This window comes from Neofelis nebulosa, chromosome 9, assembly GCF_028018385.1.
Source record: "Neofelis nebulosa isolate mNeoNeb1 chromosome 9, mNeoNeb1.pri, whole genome shotgun sequence".
Classification (NCBI taxonomy): domain Eukaryota; kingdom Metazoa; phylum Chordata; class Mammalia; order Carnivora; family Felidae; genus Neofelis; species Neofelis nebulosa.
This window is the reverse complement of record NC_080790.1, coordinates 85,438,487-85,463,236: the sequence shown is the minus strand read 5'-3', so window position 1 is coordinate 85,463,236 and position 24,750 is coordinate 85,438,487. Positions and strand designations below refer to the sequence as shown.

At 38.9% G+C, this 24,750-nt stretch overlaps 1 protein-coding gene across 1 annotated transcript in view; it reads right to left on the bottom strand.

Moving 5' to 3' along the window:
* Positions 1 to 23,794, bottom strand: part of MRPS9 (mitochondrial ribosomal protein S9) — a 64,812-nt gene extending 41,018 nt beyond the window's left edge. Inside the window, exons 1-2 of the mRNA XM_058684579.1 lie at positions 23,635 to 23,794; positions 12,987 to 13,166 (exon numbers count right to left, since the gene is read on the bottom strand). Coding sequence (XP_058540562.1) covers positions 12,987 to 13,166; positions 23,635 to 23,751 — 297 coding nt within the window. The 5' untranslated portion in view covers positions 23,752 to 23,794. The remainder of the gene's footprint in view (positions 1 to 12,986; positions 13,167 to 23,634) is intronic.
* Between the last annotated feature and the right edge of the window lie 956 nt (positions 23,795 to 24,750).

The window sequence follows — 24,750 nt, the reverse complement described above, 5'->3', positions numbered from 1 at the left end:
GTATTGATAAAGCTTCTGGTCAACAGTAGGCCATTAATAAGTAGCTAAGTGACATTTAGGGGAGTCAGAAGTTCTCTGAGGATTTTCGACTCTACAGGGGGTTGGCACCCCTGAACCCTGTGTTGTGGAAAGGCGAACTGTGTATCAGTAGGGGATCAATTTTCTTCAAGAAGCTTGAAAACAATATTACTAGCTCAGTATCGGTATTTGTCTTAGGTTAGCATTTGGGTTTCAAGAGAACCTTTTCTTAGTAGGAACCAGATTCTGGGTGTAGCTTGTAGTTAACACTCGTGTGCAAACATCATCAATGTCTACGATTATATACCTGAAGCAGATGCCAAATCATTGCCTGACTCTGATTTAAGGTTGCTGATGACTTAATCTTTCAGACTTAAGTTCACTCAGAAGAAACTCTGAGCCATAGGGATAGGGGAAAAAAAAAGTATTTTCTTATAATAAGTTCTAGATTAACATTTCCTATATTAAGTTCTGGAATTCAACTTGGCAAAGTTCTTAGGTATTTTAAATCTTAGGTGTTACGTCAAATTTGAAAACAATGTTATATACATGATGCAGGTTCAATAGCTGGTTGTCACAAAAACAAAAAAACAAACCACAAAAATTCTGCTTCTTTTGGAGATAAAAAAAGTGGAGCATACATTTAATGATAAGTACAGAAACCTTTAAAAGTTTAGAGGCACCTAAGTGGCTCCATCGATTAAGTCAACTCTTGATTTCGGCTCAGCTCATGACCTCACGGTTTGTGAGATCAGGCTCTGTGCTGACAGTGCAGAGCCTGCTTAGGATTCTCTCTCACTCTCACTCACTCTCTCTCTCTCTCTCTCTCTCTCCCCCCACCTTTCCGCCCTCCCCCTTGAAATAAAATAAAGATTTAAAAATATTTATTGGACGACAGCATGGTTTACCTGAATCTAAAACAAAAAAATACTGACAAAAATAAAGAATGTAAATTTTTAAAAAATTCATCCACATAAGTCACGGAGTAAGGTAATTCTCATCTCGTAAATATGTTTCTTACATTTCTAGGTGTCTAACTAGAATACTGGGTAATTCAAGCGTTCTCTAAAATGAAGGCAAAGTGTTTAACTACATTCTTAGGCTTAAATCAAAGTATAAAAGGACTGCAGGCTCAACCCAGGAGGAGCACCGGGTCAGGAATGCAATCTCTATTAATTAGGTATCCCAGCTGGGCAGTGGGTTTGCAGCTGTTAACTTGATCAATGACTTACCTAAATGTCATCTCTACTGATTCGCTTATAAATTACCAGCAAGTGAGACTAATGTACAGGTGCTAATTTATTTAAACTGTTCTCTACAGTTCTACATAGCTTTATAAACTGCATCTGGCACCTAATGTTAGCTGTCAGTTGTACTTAGACATGCCTGTCCTAACGACTCTGTTCATTAGAAGTGAGCACAAATTATGAAATATTGTGAAAAATGATACATCAAATGGAATGGGCACAGCAAATCAATTAGAGAAACTTCATACAGCATATTCACACTTAGGAGAATAAAACATTCTGGTTTCAGAATGAGGTCTATAATACCAATTAAAAAGTAATTGGTAGACTTCAGCAGTGTTATATATCAATTTGCTGGCTTTTTTCCTGAAATGCTATAGTAATGTAGAACTTAACTTTTAATTCCCAAATAAAGACATTAGTAAATGCAAGTGCAATTCTGTATCCATAACGTTTAACACAACCGAAATGTCTCCAACTTAAAACTGGTAAGTGATACTACTTAATTCAAAACGGGAAATGTAAATAGCAGTGGTCCTCAACTTCTTTGGGTGCTGATAGCATGATTTTGAAATAACTGTAACCCACTGTCTACTCTAGCATAACAATGTGTTACAATGTCACTGGACCAGCCTTTTGCCTTGGGTCACTAAGGAAAACGGATGCAGCCCTGCCTCCATTACACGCTGGGGGCTTATTTCTTTACAGTCTCCGTACACATAGTCTTCTCTTGGCCAAGTTGGAACCGTTTCACATTGAATACAGAACCCACTCGGCTCACTATTCAATCTGACAGTTCAATCCTCCTCATGGTAACCGTACGGTTATAGACCAAAATATGTTTTACATGTTGATCAACATTTGGCAGTAATCTGTGAAAGGTTTAAGGAACAGGGGTTGAGAACCACAGGATTAAGACAGATTTTCAAAACATTCAGCATAGCATTTAAGTATTTCCAGCAAGTGACCATATACACTACTGACTGTGAGAGGGGACCGACCCTCTCAGATCTGCTGGAGGTAATAAAGCAGCATCATAGTGGTTCAGTGGGGAAGTGCAACGAGTGGTTTCTTCCTTTTCAAAAGAACTTAAAATAGTAGGCAAAAATTAAACTATCTCGAAATGCAGAAAATCTACTTTGCCCATGACTAATTTCTTTCTAGTTAATTTGTTATTTCACAAACTAAAAATTTTTGTCACATCAATACAATACCAAGACTGAGCATTAAATACAGCAAAGTAATTTTGCACCCACACAAAAAAATGCTAGCCAATATACAGTGCTGTAGCTTTAATAATAAACTTCTAAATAATGTAACTTTTAAGTAAATATTAAAAGTGACAAGAATTATTTTTATTCAGAAAATTTTATAACATATATACCTCTTTTTATTTTGCAAATCTACAACTGTAATCTTTTTTTAAAATATTTTTTAAGTTTATTTGAGAGAGAGAGAGAGAGAGAGAACATGCAAGTAGGGGAGGGGCAGAGAGAGAGAATTCCAAGCAGGCTCTGCACTGTCAGTGCAGAGCCCAATGTAGGGCTCGAACTCACAAACCGTGAGATCGTGACCTGAGCTAAATCAGGTGGACACTCAAGTGAGTAGACACTCAAGCGAATGAGGCACCCGGGGGCCCCTGTACTCTTTTTATTTAAAAAAAAAATTTTTTTTAACATTTATTTATTTTTGAGACAGAGAGAGACAGAGCATGAACGGGGGAGGGTCAGAGAGAGAGGGAGACACAGAATCCGAAACAGGCTCCAGGCTCTGCGCGGTCAGCACAGAGCCTGACGCGGGGCTCGAACTCACGGACAGCGAGATCATGACCTGAGCCGAAGTCGGCTGCCCAACCGACTGAGCCACCCAGGCGCCCCAGCCCTGTACTCTTTTTAAAAGCCTTTATACACGTTATACATACATAGCATGTAAGATTAGCAAGGTATAATTTCACATATTCTATATGCTGCACTCAGTAGGGCCAGATTTCTATTCAAGTTCAGCCTTCGGCAATCAAGTTCTAAACCTAGAAATCCACAGAAAAATGCCTACAAAGAGCTGAATTAGCCGACATAAATTCACGATTTTACTTCGTAGGAAGGACACGCAGGTCCTCACGCCAAGTTCAGTGGCTGTTAGTTTTAATTCTCAGGCCTAACAAGTTTAGTTATGCCAGAAGGCTGGAGGGGAGAGCAGCCAGAGGCAGACTCACAGACATCTTGACAGGAAAGGAGATGGCAGGGATCAGCAATAAAGCATAGCCAGGCCATTCAGTACAGGGACAAACAGGAACGACGAGCCACAGTCAGGGTTATCACAGCTCAACAACCATGCTAAAAGGAAAATCCTGAGGCATAGTAAGGTTAAATTACACTCCCTATACTCTGCTAAATAAGGCTGGGGAGACCATCATTTATTTTAGAAAATGTTACCCAAAAAATTAATCTTCGAAAGTGTGGAAAAACCGGCTTTGCATACAGAAAGACCTGGCCAGCCCCGGATTCCTGAACAGTAAATACTGACCCCTTAAGGTTTTTATATAGATTGAATGTGGTAATGTATACCAGGCTCCCAGACAGCATCTTGCACATACATAGGAGGTTTTTGATAAGTGGTGGTATTTTTCATTACAGATAATAATTAAAAATAGTTTCCCTTATCTGGAAACTTCACTTTTGCAGATTATCTAATTTCCTCATCATATAAAATAAGAGAAAAATTACTGTACCTGGTTTTCAATTCTTAAACACATTACAAAAAAGCATTACAACTTCTAAATATGTAAAAGCAATCACAGTGTTCTTCCAAAAGATTATCTGGAAGTTTAAAGCATTTTCCTGATTTTGGGTATCTGAAATTTATTTGGTTTTGTCTTTAGAAATAATTAAGCATTGTGTCAGTATGGAAACGCTACATAAGACTCATCAGCTATATACTCTTTCAGGTTATATATACAGCCAAATCTCAAACACAAATAATAGGTTTGAAAACACACACACAAACAGGAACTGCAATAGGTATATATACTTTTAATTCTTTGGTTAAAGAATTGAGCTGGTTGTCTCTGTCCTTTTTTGCTTTTACATCTACTTAGATGCCAAAGACAGTCCACTAAATTTAATAAAATGCCCAGAGCTAATTGATTTAAATGTGAGACTTAGTGAGGCAGATCAATCACTTGCAGGGAAGTCCAACACGGCAGAATTATGTCACTGGGGTCACCATTCACTTCCACACGGGCATTTAGGCAGTGTGCTAGGTGAGACCAAATCCCAACCTGTGGCTACAACGCAATCTCTGGTTCCACTCACTCAGTGATAAATCAATACACTCAACGGCACTTCCTATTATTCTCCTCGACATCCAGTCTTAGGTGGGATGGGAGATGTGTGTGACAAAGGTAATTAGAGAACTAGTGAATGATTCAAATTATAGTAGATTTTACTTATGACATTTAACAGTAATGAGAACAATAACACGCTGCATTAATCTCATACTCTACTTACATTCTGAGGTAGGCAAACAGGTATTATTTTAGAGATGAGAATATCAAGTGACAGAGTGCTGTGACTTGCCAAACATTATAGTGGTTAGTGACACTGCAAGGAATCTCCTGATTCCAGGTTCTGCATCTTGCAAAAGCATCACTTCAACTACAATGAATCTCTTTAAAAAAAAAAAAAAATCAACTTAAATTTAACAACAAAGTCCTATATATTCCGTAGATATATGTATTCCTTACAACACAAGAAATTCCACTTCATTTTAGAAAATTTTAAAGAAGCAATTGGATGGCTTTCATGTTAATTCATGATTTTATCACTCTATTGGCTAAATCTAAGGGAGATTTTTACTACATTCTATTAGCAAAAGGACACAAAATAACATCAAGTTACCTTCACCACCTGCATACACACATGCAGTTTTAAAAGTAGAGAGAAGCTGTCACCTCTCACATTCACATACTGATTTTAAATACCTCTTCTCCGGAAAGCAATTCTATATTGTAAGAACCAGAACAAAACATATTGTTTCAACCTGACTGAATGATAGGATCCTTTTAGATTCCTCTAATAATACAAAAAGAATACGCTAGATGGAGACACCCATGTGTGTCTGTGGCGAACACCTTAACAAATTTTAAAGATATCTTCATATGTGAAAGTTGTTTTCAATCTTAAGTATTTTTGCTTAAGTACATTTTACAGATAGTTTCAGCTATCATTATTTTAGCAATTGGACAAGTAGTACGGAAAAACCAATTTCTAAAATATATAAAATAACAAATCGTTTAATCTGAATATAATGGCACCTAATTTACCAATGTGAAAATTACACAGTGAGCCTAGACTTTCAAGCAGGTAAATGAATTAAATTATAGACTGTGTCTGCTACCTAGAAGTTAAATCCTCTTGAAAGTATTTTTAACATCCCAAACTAATATTCTGATTAAGTATCTAAGCAATGAAATAACCACTCCAAACAACACAGTTAATTTTTAATACTAACAGTGTGAAAATGGTTATCTTCTCAGACAGAATTACAAAGCCACTGAAGGAATTTATTTCTTTCAATAAGCTAAATATGCCCCATATGCCCAGAAAGGTAGTAAAGATCCTCAAAAATGCCATAGTGGTAAACTCAGTTGGGTAGTGGGATCCTCTTGCTGACAACAGTTACTCAGGGGCACACAGGTCCCAAGAAGAGAGAGGAGAACCAGTTTTATTGTTTTTATTTTTTTAATTTTTTTTTTGGAGTCTTTGTTTATTTTTGAGAGAGAGAGAGAGAGAGAGAGAGAGAGAGAATGAGCGGAGGAGGGGGAGAGAGAGAGAGAGACACAGAGCCAAAGCTGGCTCCAGGCTCTGAGCTGTCAGCACAGAGCCCGATGCAGGGCTTGAACTCATGAGTGGTGAGATCATGACCTGAGCTGAAGTCGGAAGCTCAACCGACTGAGCCACCCAGGTGCCCCGAGGAGAACCAGTTTTAAATGCAAACAGCAGTAAAAAGAAAAGTAACCACAAAGAAATCCCAGGCCCAAATGAATTCAACCAAACATTTAAAGAATACCAACTCTTCACAAACTCTTGTGAAAACAGAAGAAAACACCCACCAACTCTTTCAATGAAGCCAAATATTACCCTGAATTCAAAATGAGACGAAGACATTACAAGAAAACCACAGATCAGTATCAGTCAGATACAAAAATCCTCCACAAAATGCTAGCAAACTAACTCCAGAAACACATAAAAAAGATGACCCACACCAAGTGAGATTTATTCCAGGAACACAAGGTTAGTTTAACATCCACATCAATTTATGTAAATAAAATAATAGTAATAATTAGAAAATCAGCATTTGTTTCCATCAAGTCCAGAACAAATCTGTCGGTAAAATGAGACCCTCCTGTATGAATGACTTTGCGATTTGCTATGTCATAATATTTTTTTTTGCTTATGCTTATCTCTTCAGTTTTACAACATGAAAGTAGCTGTTACTACTCTAACTTAATAATGATAAAAACATAAAACAGTCAACTACAGTGACATACCACACCAATAAAAGGCATGATCGTCTCAAGAAAAGCAAAAAATAAAAATAAAAATAAAAAGCATTTGACAATATCCAGTACCTCTTTACAATAAAAATATTCAATAAATTGGGTATGGAATTTCCTATGCCTGATAAGAGTATCTGCAAAAAGCCCATTGCTAATGTATTTATTGGTGAAAGACCGAATGCTTTTCCTCTAAGATCAGAAACAAGATGAGGATGTCTACCCTTGCCATTTCTGTTCAACATTACTGGAATGTCTAGACGTGGCAATTAGAGAAGAAAAAGAAATAAAATGGATCCAGACTAGAAGGAAAGAAGTTAAGCTGTTTCTATTTGCAAGTGAGAGCATACTGCGTGCAGAAAACTACATGAACCACCACAAAACAAGTAACAAAATGGCAATAAATACATATCTATCAATAATTACTTTGAATGTAAATGGACTAAGTGCTCCAATCAAAAGACATACAGTGACAGAGTGGATAAAACAAGACCCATCTATATGATGCCTACAAGACACTCATTTCAGACCTAAGGACACCTGCAGACTGAAAGTGAGGGGGAAGAAACTTCATGTAAATGGATGTCAAAAAAAAAAAAAAAAAGAGCTGGATTAGCAATACTTACATTGGACAAAAACAGACCATTTTTTTAAGGTTATTTACTTATTTATGAGAGTGTAAGCAAGCGGGAGAGGGGCGGGGGGGGGGGGTGGGGAGAGAGAGAGAATCCAAAGCAGGCTCTGTCTGCACGGTCAGGACAGAGCCTAATGGCAGAGGTTGAACTCATGAACCGTGAGATCATGACCTGAGCCAAAATCAAGAATCAGACACTTAACTGACTGAGCCACCCAGGCACTCCACAAAAATAGACTTTAAAACAAAGTCTATGAAGAGAGACAAAGAAAGACATCATATAATAATAAAGGGGACAATCCAACAAGACAATATAACAACTGTAAATATATATATGTACCCAACATGAGAGCATCCAAATACACAAAATGCTTAATAACAAACATAAAAGAGCTAATTGATAATAACACAGTAATAGTAGCAGATTTTAACACCTCCACTCATAGCGATGGATAGATCACCCAAACAGAAAATCAACAAGGAAACAGCAGCTTTGAATGATACACTGGAATGGATGGATTTAACAGATGTATTCAGAACATTCCATCCTCAAACAGAATAAACATTCTTTTCAAGTGAATGTGGAACATTCTCCAGAACAGATCACATATTAGGCCACATAACAAGCTTCAGCAAATTCAAAAGGATCAAAGTCATACCATACATCTTTTCTGACCAAAATACTATAAATTTAGAAACCAACCACAAGAAAAAACTGGTAAGAGCACAAATAAATGGAGGTTAAATAACATGCTACTAAACACTGAATGGGTCAACCAAGAAATCAAAGAAGAAATCAAACAGTACATGGAAATAAATGAAAATGAAACACAACAGCCTGAAACCTTTGGGATGCAGCAAAAGCTGTTCTGAGAGGAAAGTTTATAGCAACACAGGCCTACTTCAAAAGCAAGAAAAATCACAAACAATCTACTCTTACACCTAAAGGAACTAGAAAATGAAGAACGAATACAACCTCAAATGAGCAGAAGTAAGGAAATGACAAAGATTAGAGCAAAAATAAATGATATACAAACTAAAAAACAACAGAGCAATGAAACCAGGAGTTGATTTGTTGAAAAAAATCAACAAAATTGATAAAACTCTACCCAGACTCATCAAAAACAAACATACAAACAAAACCCAAAAAACTCAGATAAACAAAATTACCCATGAAAGAGGAGAAATAACAACCAACACCACAGAAATACAAACAATTTTAAGAGAGTATTATGAAAAACTATATGCCAACAAATTGGACAATCTAGAAGAAATGGAAAAATTCCTAGAAACATATAACTTACCAAAACTGAAGAAACAGGAAATAGAAAATCTGAGCAGACTGATTACCAGCAAGAAGACTGAATCTGTAATCAAAAAACTCCTTACAAACAAAAAGTCCAGGGCCAGAGGGCTCCAGAGACAAATTCTACTAAATATTTAAAGAAGAGTTAAGACCTGTTCTACTCAAACTATTCCAAAAAACAGAGGGAAAATTTCCAAATTCATTTTATAAAGAGAGTATCACTCTGATACCAAAACCAGATAAAGACACCACAAAAAAGGAGAACTATAGGCAAATATCTCTGATAAACATCGATGCAAATATCTCTGATAAACATCCTTGCAAAAATCCTCAACAAAATACTGGCAAACAGAATCCAACAATACCTTAAAAAAAAAAAAAAATTCACCACAATCAAGTGGGATTTATTCCCAAGATGCAAAGGTGGTTCAATATTTGCAAATCAATCAATGTGATATATCACATCAATAACAGAAAGGATCATCTCAGCAGATGCATAAGAAGTATTTGACAAATTATAACATCCATTCAAGATAAAAGCCCTTAACAAAGTAGATTTAAATGAAATATACCTCAATATAATAAAGGCCATAAAAGAAAAACCCACAGCTAACATCATACTCAATGGGGAAAAACTGAGAGCTTTCCCCCTAAGGTGAGGAACAAGACAAGGATGTCCATTCTCACCACTTTTATTCAACATAGTACCAGAAGTCGTTGCCACAGCAATTAGACAACAGGAAGGAAAAAAAAAAAAAAAAGGCATCCAAAGTAAAACTTTCACTATTTGTAGATGACATGATACTACATATAAAAAACCCTAAAGACTCCACCAAAAAACTAGAATAAATGAATTCAGTAAGGTCACAGGATACAAAATCAATGTGCAGGAATCTGTTGCATTTCTACACACTAATAATGAAGCAGCAGAAAGAGAAATTAATACAGTCCCATTTACAATTGCACCAAAAACAATAAGATATCTAGGAATAAACCTAACCAAAGAGGTGAAAGACTTATATTCTGAAAATTATAAAACATTGATGAAAGAAATTGAAGAAGACACAAAGAAATGGAAAGACATTCCATGCTCATGGATTGGGAGAACGAGTATTGTTAAAATGTCTATACTACCCAAAGCAACCTACACATTTAATGCAATCCCTATCAAAATACCAACAGAATTTTTCACAGAACAAAAAAGTCCTAAAATGTATAAGGAACCACAAAAGACCCTGAATAGTCAAAGCCAAGTTTAAAAAAGCAAAGCAAAGCTGGAGGTTTCACAATTCCAGACTTCAGATTATATTACAAAGTGGTAGTGATCAAGATCATATGGTACTGGCACAAAAACAGACACACAGATCAATGGAATAGAAAACCCAGAAACAAACTCACAATTATATGGTCAAATAATCTTCAACAAAGCAGGAAAGAATATCCAATAGGAAAAAGTCCCTTCAACAAATGGCATTGGGAAAACTGGACAGCTACATACAAAAGGATCACTTTCTTTCACCATATACAAAAATAAATTCAAATGCATTAAAAGGGCGCCTGGGTGGCTCAGTCGGTTAAGCATCTGACTTTGGCTCAGGTCATGATCTCACGATTTGTGAGTTCGAGCCCCACTTTGGGTGAGCATGAGCCCTGCTCTGGTGAACACAAGCCTGCTTTGGGTGAGCCCTTCTCCCTCTCTCCTAATCTCTCTCTGTCTCTCCCTCATGAGATTCTCTCTCCCTCTCTGTCTCTCCCACTTTCTGCCCCTCGCTCACTTGGGCCCCCTCTCTCTTAAAATAAAACAATAACAAAACAAATAAAACAAAACACCCAAAATGGACTAAAGACCTGAATGTGAGAATTGAAACCATAAAAATCCAAGAAGAGATCCAAGCACAGGCAGTAATTTCTCAGACATTGGCCACAGAAACATTTTTCTAGATATGTCTCCTGGGGCAAGGGAAATGAAAGCAAAAATAAACCACTGGGGCTATATCAAAATAAAAGCTTCTGCACAGTGAAGGAAATAACAAAGCTGAAAGGCAACCTATGGAATGGGAGGAGATATTTGCAATTCATTAGTATCCAAAATAATAAAGAACTTCTATAACTCAACATTCAAAAAGCAAATAATCCGATTAAAAATGGGCAGAAGACATGAACAGACATTCCTCCAAAGAAGACATCCAGACGGCCAACAGACATGAAAACAGGGAAATGCAAATCAAAACTACAATGAGATATCTATCACCTCGTGCCTGTCAGAATTGCTAACACCAACAACACAAGAAACAGCAGGTGTTGGGAGAGGATGTGGAGAAAAAGAAGCCTACTTGTACTGTTGGTGGGAATGCAAACTGGTGCAGCCACTCTGGAAAACCGTATGGAGGTTTCTCAAAAAGTTAAAAATAGAACCACCCTACGACCCAGCCAGTAGCACTACTAGGAATTTATCCAAAGGATACAGGAGTGCTGATTCATAGGGGCACACGTACCCCAATGTTTATAGCAGTGCTTTCAACAACAGCCAAATCATGGAAAGAGCCCAAATGTCCATCGACTGATGAATGGATAAAGAAGATGTGGTTTACATATACAATAGAATATTACTTGGCAATGAGAAGGAATGAAATCCTGCCATTTGCAACAATGTGGATGGAACTGGAGGGTATTACGCTGTGTGAAAGAAGTCAGTCAGATAAAGGGAGATAAATGCTTTTACTCATATGTGGAACTTGAGAAACTTAACAAAAGACCATCGGGGAAGGGAAGGGGAAAAATAGTTTCAAACAGAGAGGGAGGCAAACCATAGGAGACTCTTAAATACAGTGAACAAACTGAGGGTTAATGGCGGGGGAGGGGGAAATGGGTGATGGTCATTGAGGAGGGCACTTGTTGGGATGAGCACTGGGTGTCGTATGTAAGTGATAAATCAAGGGAATCTGCCCCTGAAACCAAGAGCATACTGTATACACTGTATGTTAGCTAACTTCACGATAAATTATTTATATCTATCTATCTATATCTATCTATCTATCTATAATAGAACTACCCTATGATCCAGCAATGATACAACTGAGTATTTACCCAGAAAATACTAAAACGCTAATTCAAAGGGATACACACATCCCTATGTTTATAGCAGCATTATCTGTAACAGCCAAATCATGGAAGCAGAGCAAGTGTCCATGGATAGATGAATGGATAAAGACGATGTGATACACACATACACACAGAAGAATATTATTCAGCCATTAAAAAGTATGAAATCTTGCCATTTGCAATGGCATGGATGGAGCTAGAGAGTATAATGCTACGTGAAATAAGTCAGTCAGAGAAAGACAAATACTATATGATTTCATCTATATGGAATTTAAGAAACAAAACAAAATGAGCAAAGGAAACAAAAAGAAAGGCAAACCAAAAACCAAACTCTTAACTATAAGGAACAAACTGATGGTTACCAGACGGGAGGTTGGTAGGAGGATGGAGTTAAATAAGTGATGAAGGAGTGCACTTGTGATGAGCACCGGGTGTTGTATGGTGTTGAATCACTATATTGTACACCTGAAACTAATATAACACTATATGTTAACTATAATGGAATGCAAAATAGAATAAAAAAAACTTAGAACAAGTTACAAAGTTGTTAAATTTTAAGTATCTTTGTTAACTATGTTGGGACATGTCTAGCAAAAATGTATCATTACTACTTTTATGAGAGTTAGAACAACTCAAGAGTGGAACAATAATAGAGTTCTAACTCTCAACTCTCAAATCATTTAGAACATGCCCTGACTTTGAAAATTTATGTATAGTTAAGATAATAAAAAACACTTGACTCAGGTTTACTTATGGAATTTCCTGTATACTTGACTATATTTCCATCATCATTTTGCAAGAAAGTGGAGTTTAAGACTACACAACTGGATAAATGTTTCCAAATTGTGTATAAGCATTCACAGTGGCTCCTAGGACCTTGAAACAATAAAGTTACCCATTTCTCGTTAAAATCTAAAACTCACTCGGCTTTATAATGCTTGAAATACAGAGTAGCATCTCTCTCTTCGAAAGCCTGGTTCCAACACGCAACGCATAGTGGTATTTGTCCTTATTCTGACAGTTTGATTAAAATTTACACAGAGCTAAAGAACTCAAGCTGGAGAAAAGTAATTTCAACAGTTAAAACTACAGTAATTAGTTTCCCAACAGAGTAACTGTACTTACATCAATATCCTCTTGCGTAAAAGTTTCTGGATCTTCTCCCATCATGTTGGCTAAATGTCTCTTTCCTATGTTGAACTCTTCAATCTGCTTTTTAATAAAATCCACTGTGTAAGTTTCACGTCTTAAGGCTGCAACATTTTTCTTTGCTGTTACACCTGTGGTGTGTCTTAGCCTTAATATCTAGCAGAAAATATAAACAAAAAGAAAAAAGGTTTTAAAACAAATAATGATCTTGTAGGCCACTGTCTCTAGATAAAACAGGATGTTCAAACAGTTGTCTTTATTACAGTACTCAGTTGGCAAGAGTCTGGAAACAGGTAAAAGGCCTGTTAAGAAAGCTACTAGAAATTGTTCCCCACTCAAAAGCTTGCTTTTTAAAAGCTTCTGCTTACATAGCAGTTTAAACTACTAGCATTTCAACACATTAAAACCCAAAATACCTATAAGTGATATGCCACCTCCTTATCTATGACAAACATCCACATTTGATACTGATTGGTCAAAGACAACTAGTTGTGATATCTGACACACAGGGAATAAAGAGTAAAATGCCACTCCCTTAAAAAGAGGCAAATGTAGAGGCACCTGAGTGGCTCAGTCAGTTAAGTGTCCGACTCCTGACCTCAGCTCAGGTCACGATCTCAGGGTCCTGAGTGCAATCCCTGCATTGGGCTCTGTGCTGGGTGTGAAGCCTACTTAAAAAAAAAAAAAAAAAAAAAAAAAAAAAGGCAAATGCACATGCAGGCAGAAACTAGCAAGCAGAAGACATGGGAGGGAAGGGACATGCACTTGGGAATAGCATACTTAGACCAGTCACCTGGTTCAAGGGTACAAATATAGCCCATCTTTCAATGCCTTAAAACAGTTTAGCTTAGCTGGAGACTCTTCTGCGGTCCTTATTTTAGGCTGATACAGTGAAGAGACTGCTTCACTAAACACCAAGATTTATCATTAATTTGGTTCCACATGCGGGTTTTGGAAGTCATATGACAAAATGTTTCTGTCCATAGCTAAAACAACCCATGTGTAATACAGGTGAACCCACTACACTTCCCACCAATCACCAACCACAGCCCGTATGAGAAATGAAGTCTCCCGGATTCACTAGGAGACTCATTCACTGAAGTAATGAGTTCTACAGGAAGAGTAAGATTAGGGAGGAAAGTGATGAGTTCAATTTGGGGCATGACAGGTTTGAGATGCTTGATGGGCATCTCCAGAGAGATAGGTGTCCGCAAGGCAGATGGCTCTGTGGGTGTGTGCACAGGAAAGATCTGAGCTAGAGATGCCGTCTGTTAATAATCAGCATGGGACATGATGTGACACCATCAATGGAGGGGAAATGCAGGCATTAGTGTTAGAATAAGAAACATCTATTCTACTATGCAAAGAAACAACACAGTATGTGAGAGAAGGCAGGCAGAAAGGTAAGATTACTTATGCCTTACGGCCATTATTTTTATAAAACGGGACGCGAGATAGGTCTGCAGAGTTAAGGAGTGACAGGTTTGACAGACTGAATACCTCATACTCAAAGAGCAACAATACAGCAGTTATAAAGGAGGAAGGACAATTAAAGGAAGAAAATTAGAAAAAGAAATTTAAGTACCCCTTTATACTGGATGTGTGCCAGGAATATACTACCAAAGAAACAGTTATGAATCTACATCTATACAACAGCTACAATATTTTGTCAATTACCTTTTTGTTTCCTATAGATTTCCTTTGTATGTTTCAGTGGAATATTCAATGCACTGCTTAGCTCAGGAGAGTTCCATCTTAGGGCAGACTGTACCCTTCAGCATTATAAAGTGTTCCATTCCCAGGCAATACTTTTATTTTTAACTTAATTCTACTGGATCATAATATTGCAACCCTTTCAAAGTTCAATTTGTATTTCCCTGGAATGTCACTGCCAGTACTTTCCATTTAAATTTTGAATAATTTTAGTTTTTTTTGACCCAATCTGAGTTTTTAATACATTTAAATGGATTTCATAGATATTCTGTCTCATTTTTCATCTGATTTTATCTTTATTATTTGTTATGCTTTCATTCCTGTTTTCTTTCTTTTACTAGATGGTCTGTAGATTTTTATATCTGTTTTCTGATATGGCAATTTGGATATTATAGAGCCTGCCTTTATTTCAGTAGTGATTACCTATGTCTCTGTATAAAATGTTTAAATGTATTTCTTCTATCAACTTCAGAAAGTAATACTCATTCAATTCTCACCTATTTATCTTTTCTTTTTCAACCATAAAAATTATGTTTTTCTGTCCTCCAACCGTATCAGCTTCACTTCTTTCTTACTTTTTGCTCCGCATTCTGTATGATTTTTAAACCTTTATTCCTTGGAGACGTGTGTGTGTGTGTGTGTGTGTGTGTGTGTGTGTGTGTGTGTGTTACAGTGTCAACTGTGCAGCCACTCTGAATTTTTAGCTTCTTAAATCACTGATCTATCTTCAAAAATCTTTCCTTAACTATTTAACTGTATATTCTTGTCTTATCCCCTGTTTCATACAGCTCTCTCTCACCCAACATTTTTAAAGTGTCCGTGACATGGGGCGCCTGGGTGGCTCAGTCGGTTAAGCGTCCGACTTCAGCTCAGGTCACGATCTCGCGGTCTGTGAGTTCGAGCACCGCGTCGGGCTCTGGGCTGATGGCTCAGAGCCTGGAGCCTGTTTCCGATTCTGTGTCTCCCTCTCTCTGCCCCTCCCCCGTTCATGCTCTGTCTCTCTCTGTCTCAAAAATAAATAAACGTTAAAGTGTCCTTGACAGTATGAAGGAGTTATAGCAAAAAAATTCTTCCATGTTGCTGAGTAAATATTCTTTGTTTTCTTCATCTCTCTCTCCTATTCGGTTCCTTTTCTTATTTTGTTCTGACAACATTTTCGTATCACCTCAAGCAAAAGAGTTGATTATTGGCTGGAAGACTCATTTTTTCACTTGATCTTCACTTGATCTTGTGTCTGTCTATATTCTTCGAGTTTGTGACAGCTGGCAGCTTAGTTTTAACATGAGTCTTAAAAGACTGTCAAAAAAATTTTATTGTTGTTCATTTAGAAAGAACTTTTTAAAAAAGTCCCTACTTTGTTATTTTTCATAAAAATCTCTTTAGGATCTTTTCAAAGACAAGTGTACTGCCTAAGAATATGACATTCTGGAAATTCATATTTATTAAAGTTACAAAGCCATTACAGCATCAGTACCAGAGTACTGAATATATTTATAAATGTTCTAAGTTATTCTAGCAATGACTCACACAAAAGTATTTACATTCAAAAGAGACCATTATTCATTAGTACAATCCACTAAGTCAGATGAGGCTGAATCTGAATCAACTAGATCTTTAGCTATGAGTGAGCAGTCAGAATTCCTGGAGAGAATGTGCTTTGCTACTGGTAAGTACAAATCCCCAACCAAATATTCTATAGGTTCTATTTCCGACTGAAAAGCTGTGGCAGAGAATTTTCCTCACACTTTGTTTTTACGGAATGGTATAGATACAAGTTGACAGATTTGTTTCTTTTTTAAGATAATCAGTGGGTCAGACAACTATAATTTCAATCAAGCAGGTTTGCCAAAGAAGCAGACACATCCTGACAGAGCAGTGATGTCCCAAATTTGGCCAAATGCCAGTGCCACACACTACTCTAATGATACTACAAGAGTATTGAGGAGTTTCCTTTTCGTTCAATTGGATAAAAATGGAACAAAGAAGAATGCACCGCTAATCTGAACAGAAAAGGCAAAAAAAGAAATACTTCGAGGAATAAAAGATAAAGACTGAAGTCAGATTAGAGAAAAGGTGGAAAGAAACAATATAAGGACACCAAGAGAGAAATGATAGTAACCTTTCTGAATGAGTTTTTATTTTCATCAAGTAGAGGTCTCTGGATGCAAGCGAAAGAAAATATAGTCCTGCTATAGACTAGCAGGACTATAGTTGAAGCAGGCAGCTAAAAAGCAGGAACTCCAATGATCCACAGCACGCTCAATGAAGTCTTGGCCATTAAGATAAAATGCTATTCCAACAGTCCTTCTCTCTCTGCTCAAGATCTCAAGGGAGGGACTATCTAATGGGGCTACCTTGGGTCAGATGCCCCAGATGATGGTTCTTCCAGGCTGTATCTAGTGGGGAAGAACTCATTACTCCTGAGAAAATAGGAGTGCCCTGATGAAGGGGAAATGGACACCAGGTTAGACAAACAAGGAAATGTCCTACACTACTCGAGCAAAATTCACCATTTATATTCACTCCACAAACTTATAGATTTAGAGCCTTAACATATTTACCAAATAAAATATATGGAATTTGTTGGAATCATGATTTAAACAAACCAACTATAAAAGATTACTGTTGGAACAACCAAGGAAATTTGAACACGGAATAGGTAATAGATGATATTAAAAAATTATTGTTTTTTCTGTTAGATATGTGCATAGTGGCATGGAAGCTATGTTCTTTTATTTATTTAAGAAACTTTTTTAATGTTTATTTTTGAGAGAGACAGAGAGAGAACGCAAGCAGGGGAGGGGCAGAAAGAGAGGGAGACAGAATCCAAAGCAGGCTCCAGGCTCTGAGCTGTCAACACAGAGCCCGATGCAGGGCTCGAACCCATGAACCACGAGATCATGACCTGAATCGAAGTCGGGCACTTAACCGACTGAGCCACCCAGGTGCCCCAAGGAAGCTATGCTCTTTAAAAAAAAAAAATCTACCTGTTAAAAAAAAATCAAGTATATATATAAGTAATATAACAAAAAGCCTGAGATTTACACAAAAACCTACAGAAAAAAAAAGGTAGGAAGATAAACAGGATTGGTAAAACATTAATAATTGTTGAAGCTGATTGACATATACATGGGTTCCTTACAGTATTTTATTTTTGCAAATGCTTGAATGTGCTTTAATTTTTATAATAAAATTCTAAAAAGTAAACTATTTTACAAGTTCACTGAAGAAATTTAAGGAACTACTATGGGCCAGGCTATACACTGAATTTTAGCAGAAATAACCGTCAAGCAGAATTGAGTGGTGTTAAAATGAGAACGTTGCCATACTGAGAAAAGCAAACATGAAACAAGGTAAAAATGCAGTTTTCTTATTTAAGCTACTATCTATCTGGCAAAAAGGAATGTGGCAGGTGTTCACACATATACAAATGTGCATACACACATGTACACATGCACATATCCCTACATGTAAGAACTCCTCACATGTTTAAATTTTAAAAAAATGTTTATTTATTTTTGAGAGAGAGAGGGAGAGAGAGAGAGAGAGAGAGAACATGAGTGGGGAGGGGCAGAGAGTGAGGGAGACACAGAATCCGAAGCAGGCTCCAGGCTCCGAGCTGTCAGCACAGAGCCCCATGCTGGGCTTGAACCCACAAACTGTGAGATCATGACCTGAGCTGAAGTCAGATGCTTAACCAACTGAGCCACCCAGGTGCCCCTAGAACTCCTCACGTTTAATTCAAGAAATGATCCATGAGCATCTAGGAGGTGTCTGTGGCCACTGCAGGAAGCATCAGAGTAGGAATACAAAGGTTATGCTATTTTTCTCAAGAGGTTTAAAAAACCAACTGTAAGGGAAAGACCTAAACACACGAGACATTGAGATAATAAAAAAGAAGTAAATGTGGGTCTTTCACAGTTGTAGGCAGCTTCCAAGATGGCTTCCAGCGAGTCTACTGATTGATATTCATCCTGTTCAATCCCCTCGAATGCGCGCTTGAGTAACTTGCTTCTGACGGATAGAACACTACTAAAGTAATAGAACGTCACCTTTTTTTTTTTTTTCAACGTTTTTTATTTATTTTTGGGACAGAGAGAGACAGAGCATGAACGGGGGAGGGGCAGAGAGAGAGGGAGACACAGAATCGGAAGCAGGCTCCAGGCTCCAAGCCATCGGCCCAGAGCCCGACGCGGGGCTCGAACTCCTGGACCGTGAGATCGTGACCTGAGCTGAAGTCGGACGCTTAACCGACTGCGCCACCCAGGCGCCCCTAGAACGTCACCTTTAAGATTAGGTTACAATAAGATGGTCTTCCCTCTTTTCCCCCCTCTGTTGATCAACTGATGGAAGCCAGATGTGGTGAGCTGCCCTACAGAGGCCCACGTGGCAAGAACTGAGGGTGGCCTCCAACCAACAGCCGGCCCAACAGCCTGCCAAGATATAAATCCTGCTAACACCTACAAAGAGTGAGCTGGAAGGTAGATTTCCACCCTCCAGCCTGGAGAGGACTAAAGCCACAGCCAACACCTGGACTGCTGCTTTATGGGAGACTGTGAGCACAAAACCCAGTTAAGCTGTGTGTGGAATCCTGACCCCCAGAAACGACGACGTAACAAATGTCTGTTGTTTTAAGCTGCTAAGTTTGGGGGTAACTTGTTCCACGGCAATAAATAATGGATGCATCATCCTAATTACAACAATGAAGCACGTACAAGGAAACTTACTTATTTGCTTTATAAGGACAAAAGAGGTGGGAATGATGGTAGCATCTATTATCAGCCTCTCTTTAAGTAAGAAACTACTACATGAGGAAAATGCTACTTTTAATGTCAATATTTTACTTTTAATGTCAATATTTTTCATAATGGAGTAATGAGGAACACACTAAATCTATCCTTTAAAGGACAGGGTGAGATCTCAAAAGAAACAACTTATCCCACCAAGGGGTTTTTATCTCCATTGCTAACAAAATGGGATTTTTAAAAAATTCAAAGTTACCTGGGGAAAAACATAACTAATTTACAGAACTGCATACAGCATTTGATACAAATGCAAATCGATTTTTAAATCTGTTTGTCAAAGAGTTTTTAAGCAATTTATCAATAAAGTTTATTAAGACCCTACCGTAAACCAACTGGATGCTGTGATAAATACAGGATAAGAACAGATACTTAAGACAAGGACAACAACGTTTTTCCAATAAAACCAAAATCTACAAGGGCTAAGCTCCCAAACTGCCACTGATTGTGCCTGTCATTCTTCGGCAGATAGTCCAATCCCACAAGGGAAGTATACTGGCTCAATAAAAACAGAAAGTGTAAGCACTAAGTGTTTAGTAGAAAATAAAGAGGGCATCTCCTTGATATTTGGCAATACTAGCTTTCAAAATAGAAACTGGGTGGCTCAATCGGTTAAGCATCCGACTCTTGATTTTGGCTCAGATCGTGATCTCACAGTAGCGAGATCGAGCCCTGCGCTGGGGCTCCGCGCCGGCCACGGAGCCTGCTTGGGCTCTCTCTCTCCCTCTGCCCCTCGCCAGCTCGAGCTTGCTCTTGCTCCCTCTCAAAAATAAATCATAAGTAAAATAAAAAATAGGAATTGGCCTACTGGTTTACTTATTATGAAAGTCACAAATAAATAATACTGGGGAAACTAAATCAGTATTCTTGTCTTATACTGATAGAGGGTTTAAGAATTCACGGGTAACCTTTGCAGGACACTATGACTGTCAACTGCTTATAATAATGCCAGTGCTACTCTCATTAGCGAAAGATAAAAAGAAAAAAAGAAAAATTCAAGTACCTTAGTACAGCAAAACTGACTATAACCTGGGCCCTGCCAAACTTTCCCGTCTCTCACCATTCTTGTAACTACACCAACTGTAACTGCTAGAAGAACTAATTATCTGTTGTTGGCAAGAGTCCACACACTCTGTACACATCTGGCCCCTTCTGTAACCTATTTCATCTTCCTAGAACAGAATACCTCTCTTTTGTCATGTAATTCCTCACTGCTCCTGAAGACTCTATCATCTCCTTTGAGAAACTGCCCACCGCACCACTCTACGTGTTACAACTCATTTGCATTAGGCACTGCACATCTGGGCTCTTCTGTATTTACCTCTGCAAATCTCAGTACACTGTATGTAAGTCCCTGATATTCGGGGGTTCATAATCTGAACTTTTGCCATTCACACGTAAGACTCCTTCTTCCACCCCAAATTTGCAGTTGTAGAGAAATTAATATGAAATGCGTACACCACAAGAGTGGTATGCAAGAGGAAGTCTGCTGGTGAGGGTCCCAATTGAGCCCACAGGAATCCTAGTTTACCAAAACTTGTTTCTTTTTCCTTGTGGCATCAGTGCTCCTCAAACTTTTCTGACTGTGACCCACAGTAATAGCTATTTATATCACCACCTCGTCACACTCTTACATATAAAAAAAAAAAAACTGCAAAAATACCCTGTACGAGATGTATTTATTATTATTCTATTGTTTTATGAAACATGGCCCCTAAGAGAAATACAACTATTAATGTTGGAGACAGAAGTGAAGAAACATTAATATTTAATTAAGACAGACAAGTTCTGTGCCAGAAAAAAGCTTCATAAATGTCTTTAACCATATATATGGTAACAGTAAGGGTCTGACTGGGGTCAGTTAAGTCTTTCAGTTATGTCTGAGTCCTACTTCACGTGGTAAAACATGAGCTGTGATACTATCCACGAAGTTGGGGATTTGGCAGTCTCAGGATCATCCCTGGAGAGTGCTATGGGTCAATACTGTCTGGGTAATTATTCGATAATGATTTGTTTACTTCACAGTGCCTGGCTCAAGTAAAGTGCTCAGTAAACATTTGCCATATGGGGAGAAAAAACCTTGAAGAGTGGTCAGGGAGATGAAAATTAAATTTTTCACTCATCTTAATGGAAAACATACCTGATGCCAGTAGAAAAGGGGGCACTCTCATACATGAAAGATAGAGCATGGATTGCTACAGCCTTCCTGGAAAGCTATGTGGAAATACCTATTAAAATTTCAGATGTATTACACATACTTTGTAACAAGAATCTCACAACTGGAACTCTCTACTACACAATTAAAAGCAACAGTACCAAGAATTATGCCAGGATGTTTACTGAACTCTTTATTCGTGGGAAGAAAATGGGAACAAAATAAATGGCCATCAAATATTAACTCTGACACATTCATAATAAAATATTATATAGCAGTTAGATACATAACAGGTGACCTGAAGGAATTTCTGTATGTAAGTTGGAGAAGCAAAATGTAGAATGGAATCTACTTTTTTGGAAAGCATACACGTGCACGGATGTTTGCATGCAATAAAAAGAACATAGAGAAAGACACAGGAGGATACGCATATTCCAGAGTTTGAGGGAGAGAAAGTGAGCATTCTCCCCCAGACACATATTAAGTGTCAGCAAAAAAACATTATATATGCAACAGTCCCTTTTATAGATGACTATGCATACACAGGAAAAATATATTCAAATAAGATGCAGGAAAAAAATAAAAACTTCCAACATATTTTTCACCGAGAAAGTATTAAAAAACAAATGATGGACAAATGAATAGGTGGACTGGTTGATTTACGTTAAAATAGACTATTTTTTTCAAGTTTTTTTTTTTTTTTTCACGTTTGTTTATTTTTGAGAGAGAGAGAGCTCAAGCAGGGCAGGGGCAGAGAGAGGAGGACAGAGGATCCAAGGCAGGCTCTGCGCTGACAGAAGCAAGCCCAACGTGGGGCTCGAACTCAGGAACTGGAAGATCATGACTTGAGCTGAAGTGCGAGGCTCAACCAACTGAGCCACCCAGGCACCCCTTTCAATAGTTTCTATATCATAATAATTGACTTCTTCACAATACTTGGTACTTCTTTATCACTTTCCCTACTTCAAACATTCACTTGTTTTCCATGACACCACACTGTCTGGTTTTCCCCCTACTTCTCTGGCAGCTCATTCTCAATCTCTGGGAGGCTCTTCTTCCTTGACTGTTGTCCTTCAGGGCCCTGTACCTCTACTCATTCCAATTCAGTACACCTTTACTAGGTGTTTGAATTCACTCTTAAGGCCTCAATTACCATCTACAAGGTAACAGAGGATTGTAAATCAGTACTCTTCTTGACCTATAAACTTGCCAATCTTTGAGCCTAGTGGAAATCTCCACTTGGACATCCCAATTATAATTGTATAAGAAATATAATTCTATCCAAAACTGAACTCGTTTTCTACCCTCTCAAATCTTGCCCCTCCTGTTAGGATCCCATGTCAGTAAATGGCATCATCACTCAACCAGCTGTGAAGCTAGAATCTTGGCTTTTCACTGCCCCAGGATGAGCGGAAACGTTCAAGTTCTGGGCTCCACCTCTCCAGAGACAAGGTGTCGGGAAAATTAAGAAAACAGAAACTGCACAGATGCAAGGCACTTTTAAAGTCGCTATCAATCCTATCCACTGTGTGACTTTCTCCGTGAAGTCTTCCAGACCACTCACTGCAGGAGTCCAGTTCTCATTCACCGCCTCCGGCGCGGCCCTCCTTCCCACTGAACCGCGGCGAAGGCGGGAGGGACCGGACCCTACTCCACACCTAGGCACAGACTCCCCTTTGCCTGGCAGCCAACTCAAGAAAGGAGGTCGCTCTAGTTCCGTCTGCAGGTAACTTCCTCACTGCACACCCCGCGAAAACCAGACACAACCCCAAGTGGCCGCTGCAAGCCAATACCCATTCCTCTCTCAACCGCACAACTCTACTAAATACCCAAGACCCTAGGGTCCCCGTCGGAAGGCACGCGAGACGCCAGGGGAAGGTAGCGGCGCCGGCTCCACATCCTCGCGCTACAACGGACCAGTGTTTCCACTTCTCCAGTTCTCTCCGGTACCTACCTGCAACTCAGCAGCCGCGGCTTTCCAGACTCCCTGTCTGAGGGCAAGGCTAACCCTACCTCCGAGAAACAGCCGGTAGGAAACCGCTGCGCCCCAGAACACACAGGGAGCCGCCATCTTGGCTGCTGGAGACCAGGGCTGGAGGGTGAAGGGGCGGGGCCTGACGGCTGCGCAGGCGCCTGTGGGAGACGGGGGGGGATCCCGAGGGTGTAGGGAAGGAGCAGGGGGCGTGCCCCGTGGGGCGGGGCGGCTCGTCGCTGATTGGGTGTGTGAACCCCCCCGAGGGGCGTGTCCGGCTCCACCCCCTGGAGTAGCCAGTTCGTAGTATCCCCTAGTTCGTAGTAACCACAAGCTGAAAGAGTATTGGCCTCTTTCCGAAGGAGGCCTCTTGGTCTCTTTCACCTACTGCAGCTGTTGAATTCTGTCGTTGTCTAAGTCTGGGTACGACTTCCATGTGGTTCTTTAACCCACCCTTCCTTCCCTGGCCCAGTGCTGCACCTCTAGCAGGCTCTTCCGGAACGGGAGAACCGGCGCATCCCGCCCGCATCTCCCTCTGCAGTCTGTCTTCACCACGCTCCAACCCGGATCCTGCTCTCCTGCTCACGCAAGAATGGATTTCAGACCTTGGCTCCTATCTATCTTACTAGTAGGGTTTTCCCCTCCTGTATACCTTTCCACGTTTTTCAGGGTCCAGGGTCTCCACCCTCCTGAGCAGCTGCCAAACCACTCTACGTTCCAGGGCACACACTTCTAATTGTATAACGTGCAGACTAAACCATTAACAGGTAGGGATGAAACAGTCTTACCCATCTTTGCACACCACTTCCCATAGTGTTAGTCCTAAGCCTTACTTGCAACCAATCAATTAAATCCACAGTCATGGAGTAGAAATGAGTATACCTTGCTTTATGAGACTTGTGTGCTCTTGAGAGTAACTCCCAGGGTGCTTCCTACAAAATGCATTTTAAATAATGCACTAAACTGCTCTGAAAGGACTTCCAAACATTTAGACTTCAAGGATTAGTAAAATTAAAACACAAACATACACACACAAAATCTGAGTTCAGACAGAGTAGTCAAACAAATAAAGACACCATAATTTCTTAAAACACATTT